The 20,856-nt window shown below is 37.9% G+C and overlaps 1 protein-coding gene across 2 annotated transcripts in view; it reads right to left on the bottom strand.

Moving 5' to 3' along the window:
* The window catches only part of LOC124607721 (ubiquitin-protein ligase E3C), a 213,444-nt gene that overhangs the window by 34,096 nt on the left and 158,492 nt on the right, over positions 1–20,856 (bottom strand). For both annotated transcript variants that reach the window (XM_047139927.1, XM_047139928.1), the window contains exons 12-15: positions 5,872–6,105; positions 5,415–5,659; positions 5,097–5,309; positions 4,873–5,001 (exon numbers count right to left, since the gene is read on the bottom strand). In XM_047139927.1, coding sequence (XP_046995883.1) covers positions 4,873–5,001; positions 5,097–5,309; positions 5,415–5,659; positions 5,872–6,105 — 821 coding nt within the window. The remainder of the gene's footprint in view (positions 1–4,872; positions 5,002–5,096; positions 5,310–5,414; positions 5,660–5,871; positions 6,106–20,856) is intronic.

Here is a 20,856-nt window from a genome sequence, read left to right as displayed (position 1 = left end):
GCTGTTTCACAGAGGAAGACTGCACTGTAGTTCCTTCTCTAGATTGTCGCACAGATGACAAAATGGTAGATATTGAAATTGACGACAGAGGGATAGAGAAACAATTAAAATCGCTCAAAAGAGGAAAGGCCGCTGGACCTGATGGGATACCAGTTCGATTTTACACAGAGTACGCAAAGGAACTTGCCCCCCTTCTTGCAGCGGTGTACCGTAGGTCTCTAGAAGAGCGTAGCTTTCCAAATGATTGGAAAAGGGCACATATCATCCCCGTTTTCAAGAAGAGACGTCGAACGGATGTGCAGAACTACAGACCTATATCTCTAACGTCGATCAGTTGTAGAATTTTGGAACATGTATTATGTTTGAGTATAATGACTTTTCTTGAGACTAGAAATCTACTCTGTAGGAATCAGCATGGGTTTCGAACAAGACGGTCGTGTGAAACCCAGCTCGCGCTATTCGTCCACGAGACTCAGAGGGCCATAGACACGGGTTCACAGGTAGATGCCGTGTTTCTTGACATCCGCAAGGCATACAGTTCCCCAGAGTTGTTTAATGAACAAAGCACGAGCATATGGACTATCAGACCAATTGTGTGATTGGATTGAAGAGTTTCTAGATAACAGAACGCAGCATGTCATTCTCAATGGAGGGAAGTCTTCCGAAGTAAGAGTGATTTCAGGTGTGCCGCGGGGGAGTGTCATAGGACCGTTGCTATTCACAATATACATAAATGACCTTGTGGATGACATCGGAAGTTCACTGAGGCTTTTTGCAGATGATGCTGTGGTGTATCGAGAGGTTGTAACAATGGAAAATTGTACTGAAATGCAGGAGGATCTGCAGCGAATTGACGCATGGTGCATGGAATGGCAATTGAATCTCAATGTAGACAAGTGTAATGTGCTGCGAGTACATAGAAAGAAAGATCCCTTATCATTTAGCTACAATATAGCCTGTCAGCAACTGGAAGTAGTTAATTCCATAAATTAATTGGGAGTACGCTTTAGGAGTGATTTAAAATGGAATGATCATATAAAGTTGATCGTTGGTAAAGCAGATGCCAGACTGAGATTCATTGGAAGAATCCTAAGGCAATGCAATCCGAAAACAAAGGAAGTAGGTTACAGTACGCTTGTTCGCCCACTGCTTGAATACTGCTCAGCAGTGTGGGATCCTTACAATATAGGGTTGATAGAAGAGATAGAGAAGATCCAACAGAGAGTAGCGCACTTCGTTATAGGATCATTTAGTAATCGCGAAAGCGTTTGGGAGATGATAGATAAACTCCAGTGGAAGACTCTGCAGGAGAGACGCTCAGTGGCTCGGTACGGGCTTTTGTTAAAGTTTCGAGAACATACCTTCACTGAAGAGTCTAGCAGTATATTGGTCCATCCTACGTATATCTCGCGAAGATACCATGAGGATAAAATCAGAGAGATTAGAGCCCACACAGAAGCATACCGACAATACTTCTTTCCACGAACAATACGAGACTGGAATAGAAGGGAGAACTGATAGAGGTACTCACGGTACCCTCTGCCACACACCGTCAGGTGGCTTGCAGAGTATGGACGTAGATGTAGATGTTTTATTTACTAGTGCTTCTTGTACTTACACTTGCTTCTTTTGAAAACACTTCATTTTTAGTATGGTCTGTTGGTAGAATAATGGAGCTTTTGAGTATAAAATGATCACAACACAAAAAAATGGTTAATTGCAGAAAGAACATGAAATCAACAGGAGAAGTGTAGAAATTAATGGGTTTTGGGTGGGGGCAAACCAAATATATGGCAGTTCCAATAATGAAGATGTATCAAATCAATCACTAGTGCAAAAATTAATCTGACGTACTCACCCTAAAAAAGTCGAAATAACTTGCATTACTAATCAAATAAATATTTTATTGTGGTCACAATCAAATAATTGGGAGAGAGAATGATTATTACTTATGGAGATTACTTATTTCTCTCTCAATTATATTTTGCAGAAGCATGTAGGTCATTCAGGAGTTTGGTATTTGCAGATAGAATTTCACAAAAATCAACACACAAAGTATCCTGAAAATGAGTTTTTGCTATAATTACTTGTTGCATACTAAATCTGTTCTTTTCATCAATCCATGAACTATCTGTGACAGAGAACACACTTTCTGCAGCAGCATTGGTGCCAGGTAGAACTAACACAAATGAAATAATGAACTGCATATTTCTGCAGTAGATATTTTCAGCTGCAAGCAAGCTGAAAATAACAGACCATTTTTCACCAACACATTTCACAGTTTTCAATTCATCAATTTTTACTTCACATATTTTTGTCATGTGGATCACTTCCTCACAAGCTGATCTTCACATATTTCTTTCAGAATATTTTCATCAAACTCTGATAAAGTTTTAAGACTTTGCTAAACAGACTTCCGAAGAAGAGGATATTTGAGGTGAACCCAATTAAATTGTTTCAGCACATGAAATGGGTAAGCCCGCTTCTCAATATAATCAATTAATGTCTCACAAAATAAACCTGAAAGGTCAAAGAAATCAGAATCTTTCTGTAAACAATCATCTTGCAATCTACTTATCAATGACTGAATTTTCATAGTTTGAAAGTTTTCCTCCTTGCTTGATTTAACTTTCCTTTTCAACGTCTGTAACTCCTCCAAAGCCTCATTTGCTGGCATATCTGCTGCTTTTCTTGAGACAAAAAATAATCTTTTAGTTTGTTGTCAATACTGATAATTCTGTTAACAGCCAGTTCCAAGGACAGCCATCTGCTTTTAAAATTACCAACCACCTGTTTGTATTCTACTTCAGAAAACTTGCAAATTTCTTGTAATTCTTTGACACAAATGATGTAAATGTGGAAATATCAAAAAAATTTCTTTATAATTGTTTTTATGCCCACTGGGAGAGTATCAGCCCCTGTTTGTATTGCATTATGCACTATGTGAACTGCACAACCTACACCACGAATTTTGCTCTTCAGAAAAGGTTTAACTCTTGCAAAGGCATTGTTTTGTCCCTTTCTCCCTGCACTTCCAAAATTTGTGTTGCAACTGTCTCCACAACATGCAACAATTTTACCCCTGAGATGGTATTTATCAGAACTTCCATGATAAGACTTGTTATAATGTCAGCTATTTCATCTGTTATATTCTGGAAATCAATCACATTTACTCGAATACCCTTACTTGGCACAAAATATCTAACAATCACTGGTACCAATATTACATTTTTATGATTGGATGTGTCCACCTTAACTTAAATATATTTTACATCTTTCAGTTCCATGCATATTTGATGAGATGCATATATAGCCAGCACATTCACTATTATGGATTCACACTTTGTTCCTAAACTAGCAAACTTCTTCTCAAACAGCTTCCTAATGACTGCAGCAGTGCAGTCGATTGATCTAAAGGAACGGTTGTGTGTCATTACATGAAAACCTAGCAAAACTCCCTCAGCAGGATGCTTTTCTTCATCATTCACATAACTCTTCTCACAGTTTGTAATAAAAGACATCATACTTTATGATGAAGTTTTGCTTGAAACAGCTAGCTTGTGTTTCTTCACATTAAAGTGTTGCAAAGCATCAGATCAACCTCCATGATCGACTGTAAAAGTACTTTTACACAATGTGCAAAATAATTTCTGGGTTTGCAGTTCTAATTTCAAAAATGGAAATTCAGCTTTCATTTCATCAGTAAATACTCATTTATTTTTGGCATTTCTGAGGAATTTAAACTTATGCAATATAATGCACCAGGCAACGTAATCCGCAACTCTAACCATCTAAACTCAGTTAGATCACACTTCTAATCACAGCAACCTCAGGCAACAGACAATTAAAAAAGAAACACAAAGTGATAAACTGCTCGTGTTTTACTGCACGGTGCCGGCATCGAAACAAATGAAAAGTGAAATAGGGGTTGGTCGTCTGGATTTCCCATGATCCACATGCCATTACCAACTCCTGCATGCCATGGAAAAGCTACCAGGTGAAAGCACTATATAGTACCAACCATAGAGTACTTTTTTTGTTCTCTATGACACCAACCAAAGAACTTTTTATTCAGTTTGATTTAATCAGACTATTTACTTTATTATTTGGTTATGACCATATTTGTTCTCCATTTGGTTACACTGAACATTATTTAAAATCACGCTACTTCAAAATATATGGGAGGGTTAGTAAAAAATGGGACCATATAGGACCCGTATTTATTTTGTTGGGACAATGGGACAGTTAAGTTAAATAAAGGATGATCCGGTAAACTATGGGATGTCTGGTCACCCTAGTATAATTTGAGCAACACTTGCACTAGTTCTATCGGTGGCTGCTAGCATGACCTACCAATAAAAAGTAAAGATGTCATAAATATGAAAGTTATTTTGATCACCACAGGGCTTTATGAGGCATTAGCGTCGATCCTACAAGCGGTGGTTCATCACTGTCTCCCTCTAATCAGGTACAGTGGGCCTACAGTTTAACGTGAATTTCGGACCTCAGTGTAAATGTCTGTTTTTACATATACGAATGGCTGACATAGATGAAAGTTAGGTAATAGCCAGGACAAATCCTAAAATCAACCAGGAATTGACACTGTACCCAGTAAGACATCAACAAATTTCTGCAGATTACAATATTTGTCATATTTCTGTCTGCCCAAGACAATACAGATCTCTGCTGAATAAGTGCAGGAAATAAGCTACAAGATTGATAATCAGCGACTCTCACATTCGTCTGACAAAATTTGAATAATAATAATAATAATAGTTAGGGGAAAAATTAATAATGAACTGTGGGATCTTCTACATAGAAATAATATTAAAACTCAATCGTTAACTTACACTGATGAGACACAGAACTCACCTGTTTGAAAGCATTGCACTGAGCCCTCATCTGCCTATTCAGTCTGTAATCTGCAACTAGATGAATATATTCTATCCTGTTTAAAGCAGTTACTTGAATGTTTGCACCACCTTCCTTCAATTCATCCACCTATTGCAAAATAGATGACTCAGTTCATGTTATTGCAAAACAGTGTACTCTATTAAGACTTTTTTCCTATATTTGGAGAGTAATGATGCACTTACTCTTGTTTTTCCAAGTTCTTCATTCAGAACAGTAAAATCTAGTCCCAAATCGGCAACATCACCATCATAATTCTTGAGATATAAAAGATTACGATACATAAGAGGATCTAGAGATGCAAGATGATGTACATCAACATCTGAATGCCGTCCAACCAACTTTGACAGAAAAAATTCAGCAAATGGAAGCTCTACTAGCAAGTTTTCATACAGTGCCTGGAATAAGAAGAGAGTTATATGTTTTTCTTTACTTACAAAGTTCATTATTATAATGAAATTATTCACAATTAAATACCCAATGCATGATGTCACTATACTTACTTTTCCCAACATTCGTCCAATGAAGAAGTAATGCTTTGGGAAGTCATCAAAAAGCAGATGAACACTAGGATTAGGGTACAGAAAATTATCTTTTGTGAGACGGAAAAAGCCTCTGTTAGGGTCAAAGGCTGTTTTAAGAAGTTCAGAAAGGAATTCTCTGAAAATACCACCACCATCAACACCTGCTTCATCCATTCCAACCTCATTAACCAGTTGAACTCTCATTTTCAGGCGTAGTTCCGGTTCTATACAAGAAAAAAATTAGTACTAATACAACAAATGTTAAAATAAAATGACTTTACCAAACAATAAAATAATTTACATGGAAAGATTCAAATAAATAATATAAGCTAAAAAATTGAAAGCATTACGATTCCAGTTTTTCTACACTAAATAAATTCAGTTATGATTTAAAAACATATAATAAGCAACTGCTGACCGGAAAAAAATTACTAACCATTCTCAAGCGATAGTTTATCAAAAGCATCTTCATACAAATAATTTCTCCTTATTGCAACTTGTATACTTGGTCCTTGAAGAAAATGACTCTGTTCTCCTTGATGTTCCATTTTATCTCTTATTATTAAACTCTGGAAAACTAAAACACGCTCTTGAAATGGCACTACAAATGGCAGTTCTCTGAGAATGGTTATTGTGCGGATTTCCTTTGTTGATAGCGGTGGGCCTTCCTCTAAAACCAATAATTATATTTAATTTACACATCTGAATTTGCATCAAATATATTCTATCAGTACGTAATTATTATTCAGTATGATGATATCAACACCAATGGTTTCTTAACATATTTAATATTAGGATGCATAAAATATGATGAAAGGTGTACCTTAAAGTGACATGACAAAGTACTTCACTACACACCTAAAAAGTGAACACCACAATACAAAACTACAAAAAAATTGTTAACATAGACCACTTTACAGTGAACAAAAAAATGTGGAAACTGAAGAAGACACTAGAATTCTCAGAGGCACTCTTCGAGCTAAGTCTGAACTTGATTTCTTATTGTCTAGACCTTATAAATAAGTATGTATTAATGTATATCATTGGAACAAACAACTTATAATGGGCTTTCAATAAATAACGCAACAATTTTTTTTTCTCAGCCAGGATCGGTTGAAAAAAATGTGGAATTTGTTGTGAGATACTGCGGGACATTCCTGCTTCAACCCCTACAGTGTTGTGAAGTTCCAACAGGTGGCGTGCTATACATAGCCTTCAAATGGCATTCCAAGCAGAGAACTGTCTTGAGTTTTTTAGTTTCTTTTGATGGAAAACTAGAGTATCATTTATATTCATAGGCACTTGCACAATGTCTACAGAGACTTGGCAGAGAAAAAAAACATGGTGAGTCAGGGGCAAGGTGTTTGACAAACCTGTCTGATCTCTTGTGTGCCAGCTAGCCGCACACAGTTGTGACTCCCGCAATGTTGCACTGTGCAGACATTCTCATCTGAGGCGATCGACAGATCACAGTCAAACACCTTGCTGAGCAAGTCCTTGAGTTGGGGTATTCAAACGTGCGTGCCCGCTGGGTTCCTCACCACTTAACAGAGGGCCATAAAGAGCAACAAAGGACCACCTGTACAGAATTGCTTGCAAGTTTTGTACAACATCGTCACAAGCAATGAAACATGGGTTCATCACTAAGAACTGGAACAGGAATCCACGGATTGTCGCTATGCCACTTCTCTTCTGAAGAAAAAGTTCAAAGCCGCACAGTCAACCACTAAAGCCATAGTGATGATATTCTGGAACTCTGAAATGGCTATTTGCTTGCTGTACTGCCTCAGGATTCAATAATAAACTCTGAAGCATACTGGGCTACTCGCAGGAAACTGAAGAAATGGCTCCAGTGTGTTTATTGCCACAAAACTGCAAACAAACTTCTCCTTCTCATGAGTTAGCACACCTGAAAGGAACTCACAAAACCTCACTGGACTGTTGTTCTTCATTTATTCTATAGCCCAGATCTTGCACCTTCTGACTTTCCAACTGTTTGGTCCACTGAAGTATGCAGTCTGTATGAAGAAGTACACGGATGATTGGGAGGTTACTGACACAGCAAACCGGTGGCTCCAATGTCGACTAGTAGAGTGGTACAATGCAGGCATACAGGCCATCCCAGTAATGTGACTTAAGGCAATGACATCGAACAGAGATTATTTTGAAAAATATGGCTTTGTAGCCGAAAGAGTCGGGAATAAAACGGTGTACTGGAATCCTGAATACAACCAACCTACTTTCGGAAAAGAAAAGTGTTGCATTACTTATTGAATGCCCCTTGTATTTCACATTGGGACTTATTCCCCAGTGAAACAGACCAAGAGCGATTAAAACATAATGAAAAGCAAAAAACTGAGATAACGACTATAGATTTCAAAATCACTGAAAATTTAGCAATGACTAAAGCCCTTGTTAGTATAGTGAGAATGGGCTTTGGAACGACCACCTGGAAGTTGTTAAAATTGTTTATTTACAAATTTCTACAATGGATATTCATGGCACGTCTGAACAGCTATGGAAACAATATGCAGCTTTAGTTACAATGAACGCCTTATTTTCAAGAATAGTACAAAAAACTGCTTCATAGTAAGTTTAAGGAGAACATTTTGAAAATCTCTTTTCGGACTATTTCACACGTCACTTTGAAATAAGAATGTTGACACTTCGAAAGGTAAACCGAGAGTTTACATTGTGTGGGTCAGAAATCAAATAGCAGAGTGGAAAGGAGACAAAGACATGGGGAGTTAATTATTTTGATGTGAATTTTATTGTCTCAGTATTCCAATGTGGCTACTGAGAATGACAATGAGTTCCAGTGAGCTCCCAGCATGTTCCACGAAAGGGCGTTCCCATTTTCGGAATTAAATCCTAAATCATGTAAGCAGAGTTTTCAATTGGACAATTGGACTGTGCAATTAGAACTAATGTTGAGAGTTATCTGCTGAAACCAACAAAAAGAAACCAGTCACTGACTGCAATGTGCATGCTACTTTTAACATCAAGATTGTAGATACAGCTTTGCTTCACTGGAGAAAGAATTAATCAAAATTCATATGAAAGAATTCAGCATTTATCTTTCACAATGCTGCTGTCAATACTTCAGATGAGAAGCATGAAAAGGATGACCATGTATTGTTGGGAGAAGAGTGTATGAAGAAATTTCCAGTACCTACAGGAAATGAAGCTAACAATAGTCATAGTGCAATGAGGGTGGCATTTATTAACGATGTATTTACATAAAGAGTTAAAAATTGGAATAAATTTATGAAGTGTCAGTTTGAAAGCCTGATCATCTGTCTCTTATTTCTAGTAATTTATTTAGTTGCATATCAGAACATGGAGTGAATAAGAAAATCATGAATAATATTATAAACTACCTTTTACACAATAAACATGCTCAAAACTTTTATCAGAGCATATTGAAATGTATACACATAGCACTTCTTATGACTTCGGGATGAAAATTTGCATCACCATAGTAGATGAAATAAACTGTGGCTTCATACTGCAATAATTAGCTTCTGTCTGCTGCCCATAACAGTAGGCTTCATGAAATTACTGCCTCTACTTTTTATGTACTTCAAACTTGAAAATTTATGACACTGTTCCTACAGTAGTTTATGCACCACATGCAATCACATAAAGACAAAACGTAATAACTGTGAAGTGCATCTTACAATGCATCACATCATGCATGAATGCTTTCTTGGTTCTTTTCATTGGTTATTTTCATAACACACTTTCAAACTCTCCCAGTCATGATCTGTCCCGATTTTCTGTGAATTGAAGTCAACAGCAACTTCTTTCCACATCTCTGCCTTGTTGGCCGTTGTAGCTTTATCAACACCCCCCCCCCCCCCCCCCAATCCTGCCACCTTCTGCCCTTATATCAGCTCAATACAATTTTAAGCAGCAAACCTTTTTCATATGAGGAACAGTTTGAAGATTTTCACTTTCCCCCGTCTTTATAATACTGAGTGGTTATAATTAAAGTGTAGTTACTCACAGAGGTACAGTGTGTTCTGTAATTATTGTGTGGCAGTGAAACTTGGTAGATATTCTAATGCGTTAATGAGCAATTGATGATGTTGGAAAAAAAGTAGTTCCAATCTTGGTCACCAGATGTTAATCTGGTGCTGTCGATGCAAGATGATGTACAGAAATGTTTCCATATATAATGGATTAAAGAACAGAACATGGGCGGGGAAGGTCAAACAAGTGGCGTAATCTTGATTTTATTATTAACCACTGCTTATACAATTCATTCAATATGAACATCAAAGACGCTGAAGAGATGCTGTACAGCACCAGATTTGCACTTGGTGGCCAATATAGGAACTACTTTTAATTTTTATTTTTTTATTTTTTCCAGCATAAATCTGTTCCGCATTAACACATTAGTATATCTACCAAGTTATGCTGTCAGATGATAATTACTGCCAATACTTCATGAGCAGATGCACTTCAATTATAACCACCCAGTACAACACCTTCAATAATAAATACTGTTCCTCTACAATATATGATTAATATGATAATTGTGTTGATAGCTGATGTTAGCCATGATGTAAGCCATATTGTCAAGCATGTTTTGTGCTTTATTAGATCAACACTGAATCTCCTTTGGTGGATTCCAGTTTAGTGTTATACAACAGAGAAGATACCTGAACAGTGTTCAATTTCTGAACTAACATCAAATTTGAGCTCCTGTCAGCAATGATTATACAATTGGCCCTTAGAGAGGTAATGGGAGCAAGGGCTGGATTCCAATATTGTCTACGCTGAAACCACTATTTCAGGTCCACAGTCCACTGCCCAAAGGATGTCCATATAAACACATGAATACAACTTTACCATTTTATATGGAAGGTTATTTTACAAAAGTCATGTTGCTAATAGGCACTGACATATAGTGTCACACTCTTTTTAGTAATAGGTTTCTTTGTTTTGCTATCTAATAAAGGGGTAAAGCACAAAAGCCCAACACATAACGCAAATACCATCCATACACCAATCTGGAAGAACACATAATGTAAGAACTCTGCACATTACCAGACGTACTGCCTTAGTAAACACAAAATGTACTAAAATGACCAGTGATAATGAATTTGTAACTAATGAACTCCCTTAAGAAGGTACAGATCCTTTGAAAATAATCAAGAAGGGAATTATAGGAAGGTCATTGGTAGCTCTATTAAAGTAGGATATCACAATAGAGACTAGGATTATAGTATTAGGCAAGCAAGAGGTAGAGGAGATTCAAGATTGTGGTTTGGAAACATGTGGCCAGAAGATAAAATCACACTATTAGACTTGAACTAAGTGAATGATGGACACAGGAGAACTTTGCAAAAATATTCTTTCATTCAAAAGAGGGCCAATTTGTAATATACGCAATATCTCACCCACGAACACTCACAATGAGAGAAATTCTTCGTAGAAAAACTAAAGACCTTTACAATGCAGATTGTGGAGGGTTAATTGGAGGTTAAGGCACTAAACAGAAGTCATCAGTCTCTCATTCATTCATAGGAGTTAGTGATGTCAATCAGAAATCTGATTGAATTGTGATATTATGTAGGAGTGGTAAAATCAAGGCACCAAGAGAAATATTGATACCACAGATGGTAAATAATTGCATGAAGGATAGAAGTAATAATCAAATAACTGTTATTGACTAATCACCTTAATTACGAAGTTATAAGTTCCTAAAAAATTGCAGAAATGAACATTTTACAATCTGAAGTTTAAAAAAAAAAAAAAGTCAGGAAAGGTGCTGATTACATTTCATTAATTATATATGATAAAATATTTTACAGAGCATAATTACTTCCCTCCTGAGTATATAGTAAACCTGTCTACAACAGATTTTGTCATCATGGCTTACTGACATTGGTTATGCTGAGAGACATCGAAAATTTTTTATTCCGTGCAGATCAGAATAAAGGATAGGAATAAAACTGCTTTTAAACCAAGTAACGTCACAAAGTTCAAGGGATTTGTCTAAGTTGTTGCACTTTTTCTAACAGGTGACATCACAAGATACGCAGTTCACCTATTTATCCATACTTATTAATAGAAAACACACGTAATGGTTGTTGTCATGAAGTACAACACTGAATGTTGATCTAGTATGAATGCAGAAACACCAAATGATTTAATGATCAGTAAAATGAACCATTTGTCTTTAGGGGGGAGTATGTTACCAAAATAATTTTGCAAAGGATCATATTTGGGCTGCAAAGAGTGCAACAAGATTACAGTTCAAGAGAAAAGTATCTTCAGTCACCAAAGAAAATCCAAATTCTGTGTTATACAAGTACAGGCAGACCCAGGAAGAAAAAGAGGCAGTGGATGAGGAAGGGTAGTGAATATTTCTGTATAAAATATTGAAGATGGGCCTCACATTTAATAATGCAAGCGGATTTTATTTCCATGTTTTACTTTTATTTCCATTAATGGTATGTGAGATACATTTGTACTGATATTGCAATATTTGAAAAATTACAGAAATGTTTGTAAAGCACACTTGATGTTTTACTAAACTAATTTCTAGCCTTTTCAACTTAACCTAATTTGTTATTTACCATTTTTTTTCTCTGGAAAATCATCTTTATTCAAGGTTGGAGAGTATATCAAATATAGCATTTAAAAGCCTAAATCAGGCTTCTAACTTTTAAAATTTTCCAGCCGAGGGCCCCAGACTCCCCTCCATATTTGGCATGTGGTTACTGATAGCCTTCTCTCAAGGTCGGTAGCTACATAAAAGTGTAATAAACAATAGGACAGACAACAGTAAAAACATGGCAACAGAAATAATCAGGTAGGTAGTGTAATGGTACTTGAATTACGTAACCATTACGGCACCTCACCTCAACCTCTCGATACCAGCAATATTCTACTGTGTTTCTGTAAAGTAGTTAACATATTTCTGAGACAACATTCAGATTTGATTTCATTAATGTAGAGGTAGTTTGATACATCGATATGTTTATATTGCAATGATATTATTCTTATGTGTATTCTTTCTTTTGTCACTATAATCTTTGTCGTACTTGTAACTCTTGATTTTTGGGCCCGTAAGCGGTTATTAGAGAGTCAAGTCTTGGTCGTCATGTTGAAAAGACGCAAATTGTAGTCAGTTTATAAAATGTGAACTTTAACAGTGAGGAAGGTATTTTCAAGTATGTTTTATATTGTGAAGTGATGTTTTGTGTGTTACATGATATTGCAACAAAAGTAATAAAAAAGAAGTGTAACTTAAATTCGGAGTGCTGATTACTTTTTTTACATCACCATTGTGCTAACTTGCAAAAGTTTAATCTTCAAGAATGGCTTATGCAACACATCTATAAATCTTTTGAATATCGCAAAATAACACCTAGGCCTCTCTGCATCCGAGCTTGGAGTCATCACTACCTAGATTTTCGACGATTGAGCCACGAGTTCACAACGAGCCCAGCGTGGGAAACACGAAAAGATGGTGCCTAGTTTATCCATTATTTCATTAAATGACTTTATTAACTGTGCTCTAATGACACCTGCCACATAATGTAACTTTGTTGTTGCTCGAAAATGCAGTATTTAGCAGCATGAGCAACACCACAATCATAATTAATTTTTGACGTTTGTTGTGGTAGGGTTGTTAGAGTACGAAAGTGCAGTTGAGAGTGCCACAGGGCTCAGCCTGCAGCAGAAGATGTTCCCCACCACAACCATTTCAGACCTGAAGAAAAGAAGATCAGAGTTGAATGTCCCATTGAGAATAAAATCATTAAAGACAGAACACAAGTTTGGATTAACGTATTTACTCGAATTTAAGCCGCACTCGAATCTAAGCCGCACCTGAAAAATGAGACTAGAAATCGAGGGGAAAAAAATTCCCCGAATCTAAGCCGCACCTGAAAACTGAGACTCGAAATTCAAGGGGAGATAAAAGTTTTAGGCTGCACTTTCAAATCGAAACAAAGTTGGTCCATTGTAATATGAGACACAACTTAGGTTGAATGAATGACGATACAGCTGTAGTAGTTTGGTTCAAGTCGTAAGCTTAGCAGTTAAGCTTTACCAGGTAGCCGTTGTTATGCGTCAGGCGCTCCGTCCGTATTTATACGGGTACCCTTCCTTTTTCACGTGCTTCGTCTGGTTTGAATTGATTGCTTATTTTTCTTTGATCTGATAAGTGCAGTTCTCTTTGTTATAGGTGTTTCCATCATTCAAAGCTGAAAATGCATTACTGTGCTGTGTCATGCATTGTTTGTCGCATTCTGAAAATGAGGGTTTACGGCCTGTCGCCGCTCGTGGCATGGCTTGCTTTTGTGCACGCTACCGCCGCTTACAATTAAAAAAAAACAAAGAGAGGAATCGTCTCATTAGCGAAACAATGGCAAAAGACTGCTATTCGTTGCTACTTACACTGCTGCTTTCTTTGATAACGATCAACAAGAACCAAATAATAGACTGCGTATGACAGAAGATGTTCTGAACGAGAATTTAGCGAAAATTTTTTCCGTTTGAAAATCTTTGCAGACGCCTCTTTAGTACATTACATTATGCAAAGAAATTAGAGTCATCTTAGATTTAAAAATCTAGTCAATTGCCGTGCTTCATTTCTGACTGTATCGCTATTAGGCATAAGAATAATACGAATATAAACATGACATGGTATGTATATTCTTCCGCGTCTGCTGTTGTCTCACTCTAGTTTCGTAGTTTATTAGGCGGACAGGATTTAAATGAGATAGCAGCAAACACGAAAGAATACATGGCAAAATGTTTATATTCGTATTATTCTTATGGTGAAGAGAATACTGCATGAGATTCACAATTCATAAAAGTTCCTATTAGCAACCATTTCTTCTCACAGTTAGGAAAAAATTCAGAAAGTAGAGTTGGCCATATTGACAAATATCCCAAACAGTCTTGCCAGTCGGATTTTCGTAGTACATTGAAATGCTGCTACGTTCGAAGAGGAACAATACGGAATTTGTATTTACTTCGTTGGATAATGTATGAAAATGCAGTGGTCGAAACTCGGGGCGGAGAAAAAAAAAAAGCTCGTCTTCCACCTTTTTTTTATTTATTTACTGACGCAGAGGCTTTGGTGCCAGTATTTGGCTTTGTGCCTGCGAAGCATGCCTGCGTAGCGCTACATATATTCGACGACAGAAGTTAGTTGTGGCGGCACCTACCAACATTTTTCAGAACTTCCGCTTACTTTGCACTCGATTCTAAGCCGCAGGCGGTTTTTTGGATTACAAAAACCGGAAAAAAAGTGCGGCTTAGATTCGAGTAAATACAGTAGAAATGCATAGCGAAGGAAATCAGCCATGCCTTTCAAAGGAACCACCCCAGCATTTACATCAAGCAATAATGAGAAATCATGGTAAATCTAATCTGGATTTTTGGACATGGATTTGAATTGCCGTCATCCCAATGCGAGTCCAGTGTGCTAACCACCGTGCATCTCGCTCAGTCCTCACACTCGGTCTGAAATAGTCAAAACATTAACAGCGAGAAGAGAACCCACTCTCTCAGAGGAAATATAACAACCTTTTCAATTGTTATTTGTTATTGGCTAGTATGAAGGATAACAAAACTTGTAAGGTGTTGCATTCATCAGAGCACTATATGAAGGAGACCACCTAAGAAAGGACAAAAGGGTGCAGCAGACAGGAATAACCACATCTGAACATATTTAACATAGAGTGAAAGGGATATGGCAAGAGTGGCTGGCGGAGGAGGTAGGGTTGAGATGCCCATCGATACAACATCTGGTAGGATGTACCCGAACCCCAATCACTGCCCCAAAAAACAATTTGAAACATTAGATCTGAGGATAAAAATCCCTTTCTCAGAGGAAACAAAGTATCAGTTCAGTTTTCATATGCCATCCATCAACAATAAAGGCCAAAAGTTTGGGACACCCCACTTGGCATGGAGAGCTGAGAGGAAGGGGCATTCCATCAGGATGTGAGCTACTGCCTGTAAACTTCCAGAACTACAATGCTGGAATGGCTCATAACATAAGCTAAAACTATGGGTTAACGTGGTATGACTGATGAAAAACAATAGGTGACGGTGGGTTTCTTCTGGGAGCAATGGAAGGAAGAATTTCATACAGGCACAGTCTCCTTGAGAGTGTAGATTTTATTAGACTGCGCAGGAGCCCATCAGATGATGTTCCACCTCTGAGTGAGTAAGCACCTTATCTGCATCCAAAAACACATGCCTGTGATTATCAAAATGAATGATGAGTGAGTAGTTACTATTCTAGCAAAACAGCTGGGCAATTCATACCGTGGGATACCTAAATGGCGTGTTAGATGCAGAAAAGTTCTCAAGCATATTGGCCACCTTCAACACCTTTTCATACAACATTGCACCGTTTATGAGAATACTGAAAGCACATGCTGTCTAAAACCAGTACTTTATAATTCTTCCAGCTCTGTATATATAGATTAACTGGCATATGTCATCTTTTTTTAATCTGCCACTTTCCAAAACCATTTCTGACAACAGAGTTCATCATAGACACAGGTATCCCTAAGGCCTGTGTTAATGTGATGTGTGTTTCACAATGAACTTAAAATCTTTTGAGAATTTTTACTCTCTTCATAATATTTTCCATTTTAAAACTGCAACAGATAACATTAAGCTTTCACTTGAAAGAAACCACTAACAACACAACATCTTGATCACCTACACAAGGCTATGAATGATGCTACGTGGTACATGCAATTAACTCTTAGCATGGTTGTTGACAGCAGTAGATATGTAAACTGAAACTGACTCGCCCTCTGTCTGTAACAACAGCTTTATGGCGCAGGCAATGTGGTCAAGCCTTAATGAGAAATTGACACTGTGTTCAGTGCACACACTATCCACAAACCAAACTATACTATTAGTTACGAATTCTGGGAAGTAGATGTCCTCTGCATATGATCATAATCACAGGCAGCTTTAAATTGAAACAATAAGGCTACAATAACATCAGCTTACTACTGAACGCTAAGGTTGGGAATGACAAGAAAAAGTTAATGTTTGTCTGAAGTAGCACCTTCTTCAGACTTCTGTCAAAACAGCTGCTCCTGTCACGATTAAGCTGAGTAGAGCCTGGCAATGGCAGGAGACAAAGTGCAAGCACCACTGATTATTCCAAAGTCTGCTGGTCCAGATCCACTGAGTAGAGCACCCAAGGCTCAAAAAGTTAACTGTTTAACATTTGTAAACATTTGTTGAAGGCCACACCATGCCAGCAATATTTTATGCAAACAACATCAGTTTTTTCTCCACTGTTGCTTCATAAAGAGTGAATCACAGGAAAATTATAAGTATGTTAATGCAAAATGGGTGCACCTTAGCACTGAACATAGGATATTAGATGGGAGTGATAAAAAGGTGTTACGTTAGTTTTGAAAAAAGGAAAATCTGATTCTGAGTAAAACTTGATACTGTGTAGTGCCACCTCATCCATTATAACATGCTGGATCATGCTCAGTACGCTGTGCAAGAGGTGATATAGACCCTGCTCCTCAAGCCTGACCCCCCCTACAATGGCAGCCACCTTGAGGGCATCCAGCATTGTGTGGCCACTTCCTGCAATGACAGACTGTAAGTTTCAGCTAGTCCCAAGCACGCGCAAGCAACCAGTTTCATATCAGCAGACACTGCAACACTACTCCATTTGGTTCATTCCTACTTTCTGCAAGAAGGTGTTCACAAGGTTGGCACAGTGTGCTCAAGTATTTTCACCAAAATGCTGACTGTCGGGCTGTACAGTAGGTAGGAGGATCTTGTCTTGATGCTACTGTACAACCCCAGCTGTCAGTCGCACCTTGAAACCCAAGGAACTAGTAACTTTTATTGTCTTTGTATCTCGCTAAGATTTTAAATTGTCTAAACTTCTGGCCATCCATCCCAATAAATACCGATATTTTACTGGACTTTATAACTTTCATTCGTCCCCAACAATGCACTTGCTCCTCCATGCCAGCATCCTACTCATGCCATTGTGCATACACCATAGCCATCATTATACCCTCAATAACGATGATACCAGTGCAGAATGTGACTGACCAACTGTCTTGTTGTATTTGTGGAACTGCCTGCCTAATATATGCAACGATATGTAGTGACCTCTACACTTTTCTATGAAAATTGGCAAATGTTACATTAGTCCCACACTTGTCAGTGAAGTGAGCCTGGTGACAGCTACAGGTTCCATTCCAGCTGTTCACTTACCCACCTTCTTCACACACAGCTGTGCTGTAATTGATCACGATGAGATGGTTGCCAACTTTCTGAGTTGACACAGCCCTCACAGAATGCACACTGTTCTGTAGCATTATACCTACACGCCATAATTCTTCAGCTGGTGTTGTTGACTGCAAGTAACTGCAAAGAGCCATATCCTCAATGTTTTGTGTACATCCCATGGCAAAAGTTTAATGTTCAAATGACGTTGCTTCAGTGCCGCCGATGTGGTGAGCAACTTTCTGTGCTTACAAGCCTTTCTGCCATAAAGTAAGAGGTTGAGACAGACAACCATGTAAACAGAAGTTGCATAATCCAGTTCACAATTGGAGGCATAGGGCACTCTACTGCAAAGCACTAAGTATGCAAATTTACTTTTACCTCCACTACAAGTGTGGCTGTCTGTAGAAATTTTGTGTGGTCAAAACAGTATTGAGAAAGAGGTTTCCAACAAAATAAACATATACAGTGCAAGTCAAAAGCATGGCGCAAAAAAAAAAAAAAAAAAAAAAAAAAAAATTAGAACAGTTTAAATTGAAGCTTGACACTCGTGAACACGTTACCTGCAAAAATTAATTAGTGCATCTCAACAAGCTTGCGAAATGTAGACTGAAATGCTTAAGCATGTAACCATAGCAAATGGTTTGCCTGAGAGGATCAAAGGTAAAATACTTCAGAAATGTGAACATCGATATATGGCTGTGTGCCATGGAGAGAGAGAGAGAGAGAGAGAGAGAGAGAGAGAGAGAGAGAGAGAGCATGGCAGTATTTAGATTTAATAAGTGCAAAATGTTTATATGCCAGCTAGTTCTGCAGATGAAGAAATTGAAGAAATGTATGATGAAATAAAAGAAATTATTCAGATAGTGAAGAGAGACGAAAATTTAATAGTAAGACAGAGATTTAGGAACCAGGTTTTAAATTGTAAGGCATTTCAAGGGGCAGATGTGGACTCTGACCCCGATCTATTGGTTATGAACTGTAGATTAAAACTGAAGAAACTGCAAAAAGGTGGGAATTTGAGGAGATGGGACCTGGATAAACTGACTAAACCAGAAGTTGTACAGAGTTTCAGGGAGAGTGTAAGGGAACAAATGGCAGGAATGGGGGAAGGAAATACAGTAGAAGAAGAATGGGTAGCTTTGAGGGATGAAGTAATGAAGGCAGCAGAGGATCAAGTAGGTAAAAAGATGAGGGCTAGTAGAAATCCTTGGGTAACAGAAGAAATATTGAATTTAATTGATGAAAGGAGAAAATATAAAAACGCAGTAAATGAAGCAAGCAAAAAGCAATACAAACGTCTCAAAAATGAGATCGACAGGAAGTGCAAAATGGCTAAGCAGGGATGGCTAGAGGATAAATGTAAGGATGTAGAGGCTTATCTCACTAGAGGTAAGATAGATACCGCCTACAGGAAAATTAAAGAGACCTCTGGAGAAAAGAGAACCACTTGTATGAATATCAAGAGCTCAGATGGAAACCCAGTTCTAAGCAAAGAAGGGAAAGCAGAAAGGTGGAAGGAGTATATAGAGGGTCTATACAAGGGCGATGTACTTGAGGACAGTATTATGGAAATGGAAGAGGATGTAGATGAAGATGAAATAGGAGATATGATACTGCGTGAAGAGTTAGACAGAGCACTGAAAGACCTGAGTTGAAACAAGGCCCCGGGAATAGACAACATTCCATTAGAACTAATGGCGGCCTTGGGAGATCCAGTCCTGACAAAACTCTACCATCTGGTGAGCAAGATGTATGAGACAGGCAAAATACCCTCAGACTTCAAGAAGAATATAATAATTCCAATCCCAAAGAAAGCAGGTGTTGACAGATGTGAAAATTACCGAACTATCAGTTTAATAAGTCATGGCTGCAAAATACTAATGCGAATTCTTTACAGACGAATGGAAAAACTAGTAGAAGCCGACCTTGGGGAAGATCAGTTTGGATTCCGTAGAAATATTGGAACACATGAGGCAATATTGACCCTACGGCTTATCTTAGAAGCTAGATTAAGGAAAGGCAAACCTACGTTTCTAGCATTTGTAGACTTGGAGAAAGCTTTTGACAATGTTGACTGGAATACTCTCTTTCAAATTCTGAAGGTGGCAGGGTAAAATATAGGGAGCAAAAGGCTATTTACAATTTGTATAGAAACCAAATGGCAGTTATAAGAGTTGAGGGGCATCAAAGGGAAGCAATGGTTGGGAAGGGAGTGAGACAGGGTTGTAGCCTCTCCCCGATGTTATTCAATCTGTATATTGAGCAAGCAATGAAGGAAACAAAAGAAAAATTCGGAGTAGGTATTAAAATCCATGGAGAAGAAATAAAAACTTTGAGGTTCGCCAATGACATTGTAATTCTGTCAGAGACAGCAAAGGACTTGGAAGAGCAGTTGAATGGAATGGACGGTGTCTTGAAGGGAGGATATAAGATGAACATCAACAAAAGCAAAACGAGGATAATGGAATGTAGTTGAATTAAGTCGGGTGACGTTGAGGGTATTAGATTAGGAAATGAGACACTTAAAGTAGTAAAGGAGCTTTGCTATTTGGGGAGCAAAATAACTGATGGTGGTCGAAGTAGAGGGGGTATAAAATGTAGACTGGCACTGGGAAGGAAAACGTTTCTGAAGAAGAGAAATTTGTTAACATCGAGTATAGATTTAAGTGTCAGGAAGTCGTTTCTGAAAGTGTTTGTATGGAGTGTAGCCATGTATGGAAGTGAAACATGGACGATAAGTAGTTTAGACAAGAAGAGAATAGAAGCTTTCGAAATGTGGTGCTACAGAAGAATACTGAAGATAAGATGGGTAGATCACATAACTAATGAGGAGGTGTTGAATAGGATTGGGGAGAAGAGAAGTTTGTGGCACAACTTGACTAGAAGAAGGGATCGGTTGGTAGGACATGTTCTGAGGCATCAAGGGATCACCAATTTAGTATTGGAGGGCAGCGTGGAGGGTAAAAATCGTAGAGGTATACCAAGAGATGAATACACCAAGCAGATTCAGAAGGATGTAGGTTGCAGTAGGTACTGGGAGATGAAGAAGCTTGCGCAGGATAGAGTAGCATGGAGAGCTGCATCAAACCAGTCTCAGGACTGAAGACCACAACAACAACAACAACAACAACAACAACAAGTGCAAAATCTGTATGGACGT

This window comes from Schistocerca americana, chromosome 1 (genome assembly GCF_021461395.2).
Source record: "Schistocerca americana isolate TAMUIC-IGC-003095 chromosome 1, iqSchAmer2.1, whole genome shotgun sequence".
NCBI classification, from domain to species: domain Eukaryota; kingdom Metazoa; phylum Arthropoda; class Insecta; order Orthoptera; family Acrididae; genus Schistocerca; species Schistocerca americana.
The sequence above is the reverse complement of the archived record's forward strand: the minus strand, read 5'-3'. Positions and strand labels throughout refer to the sequence as shown.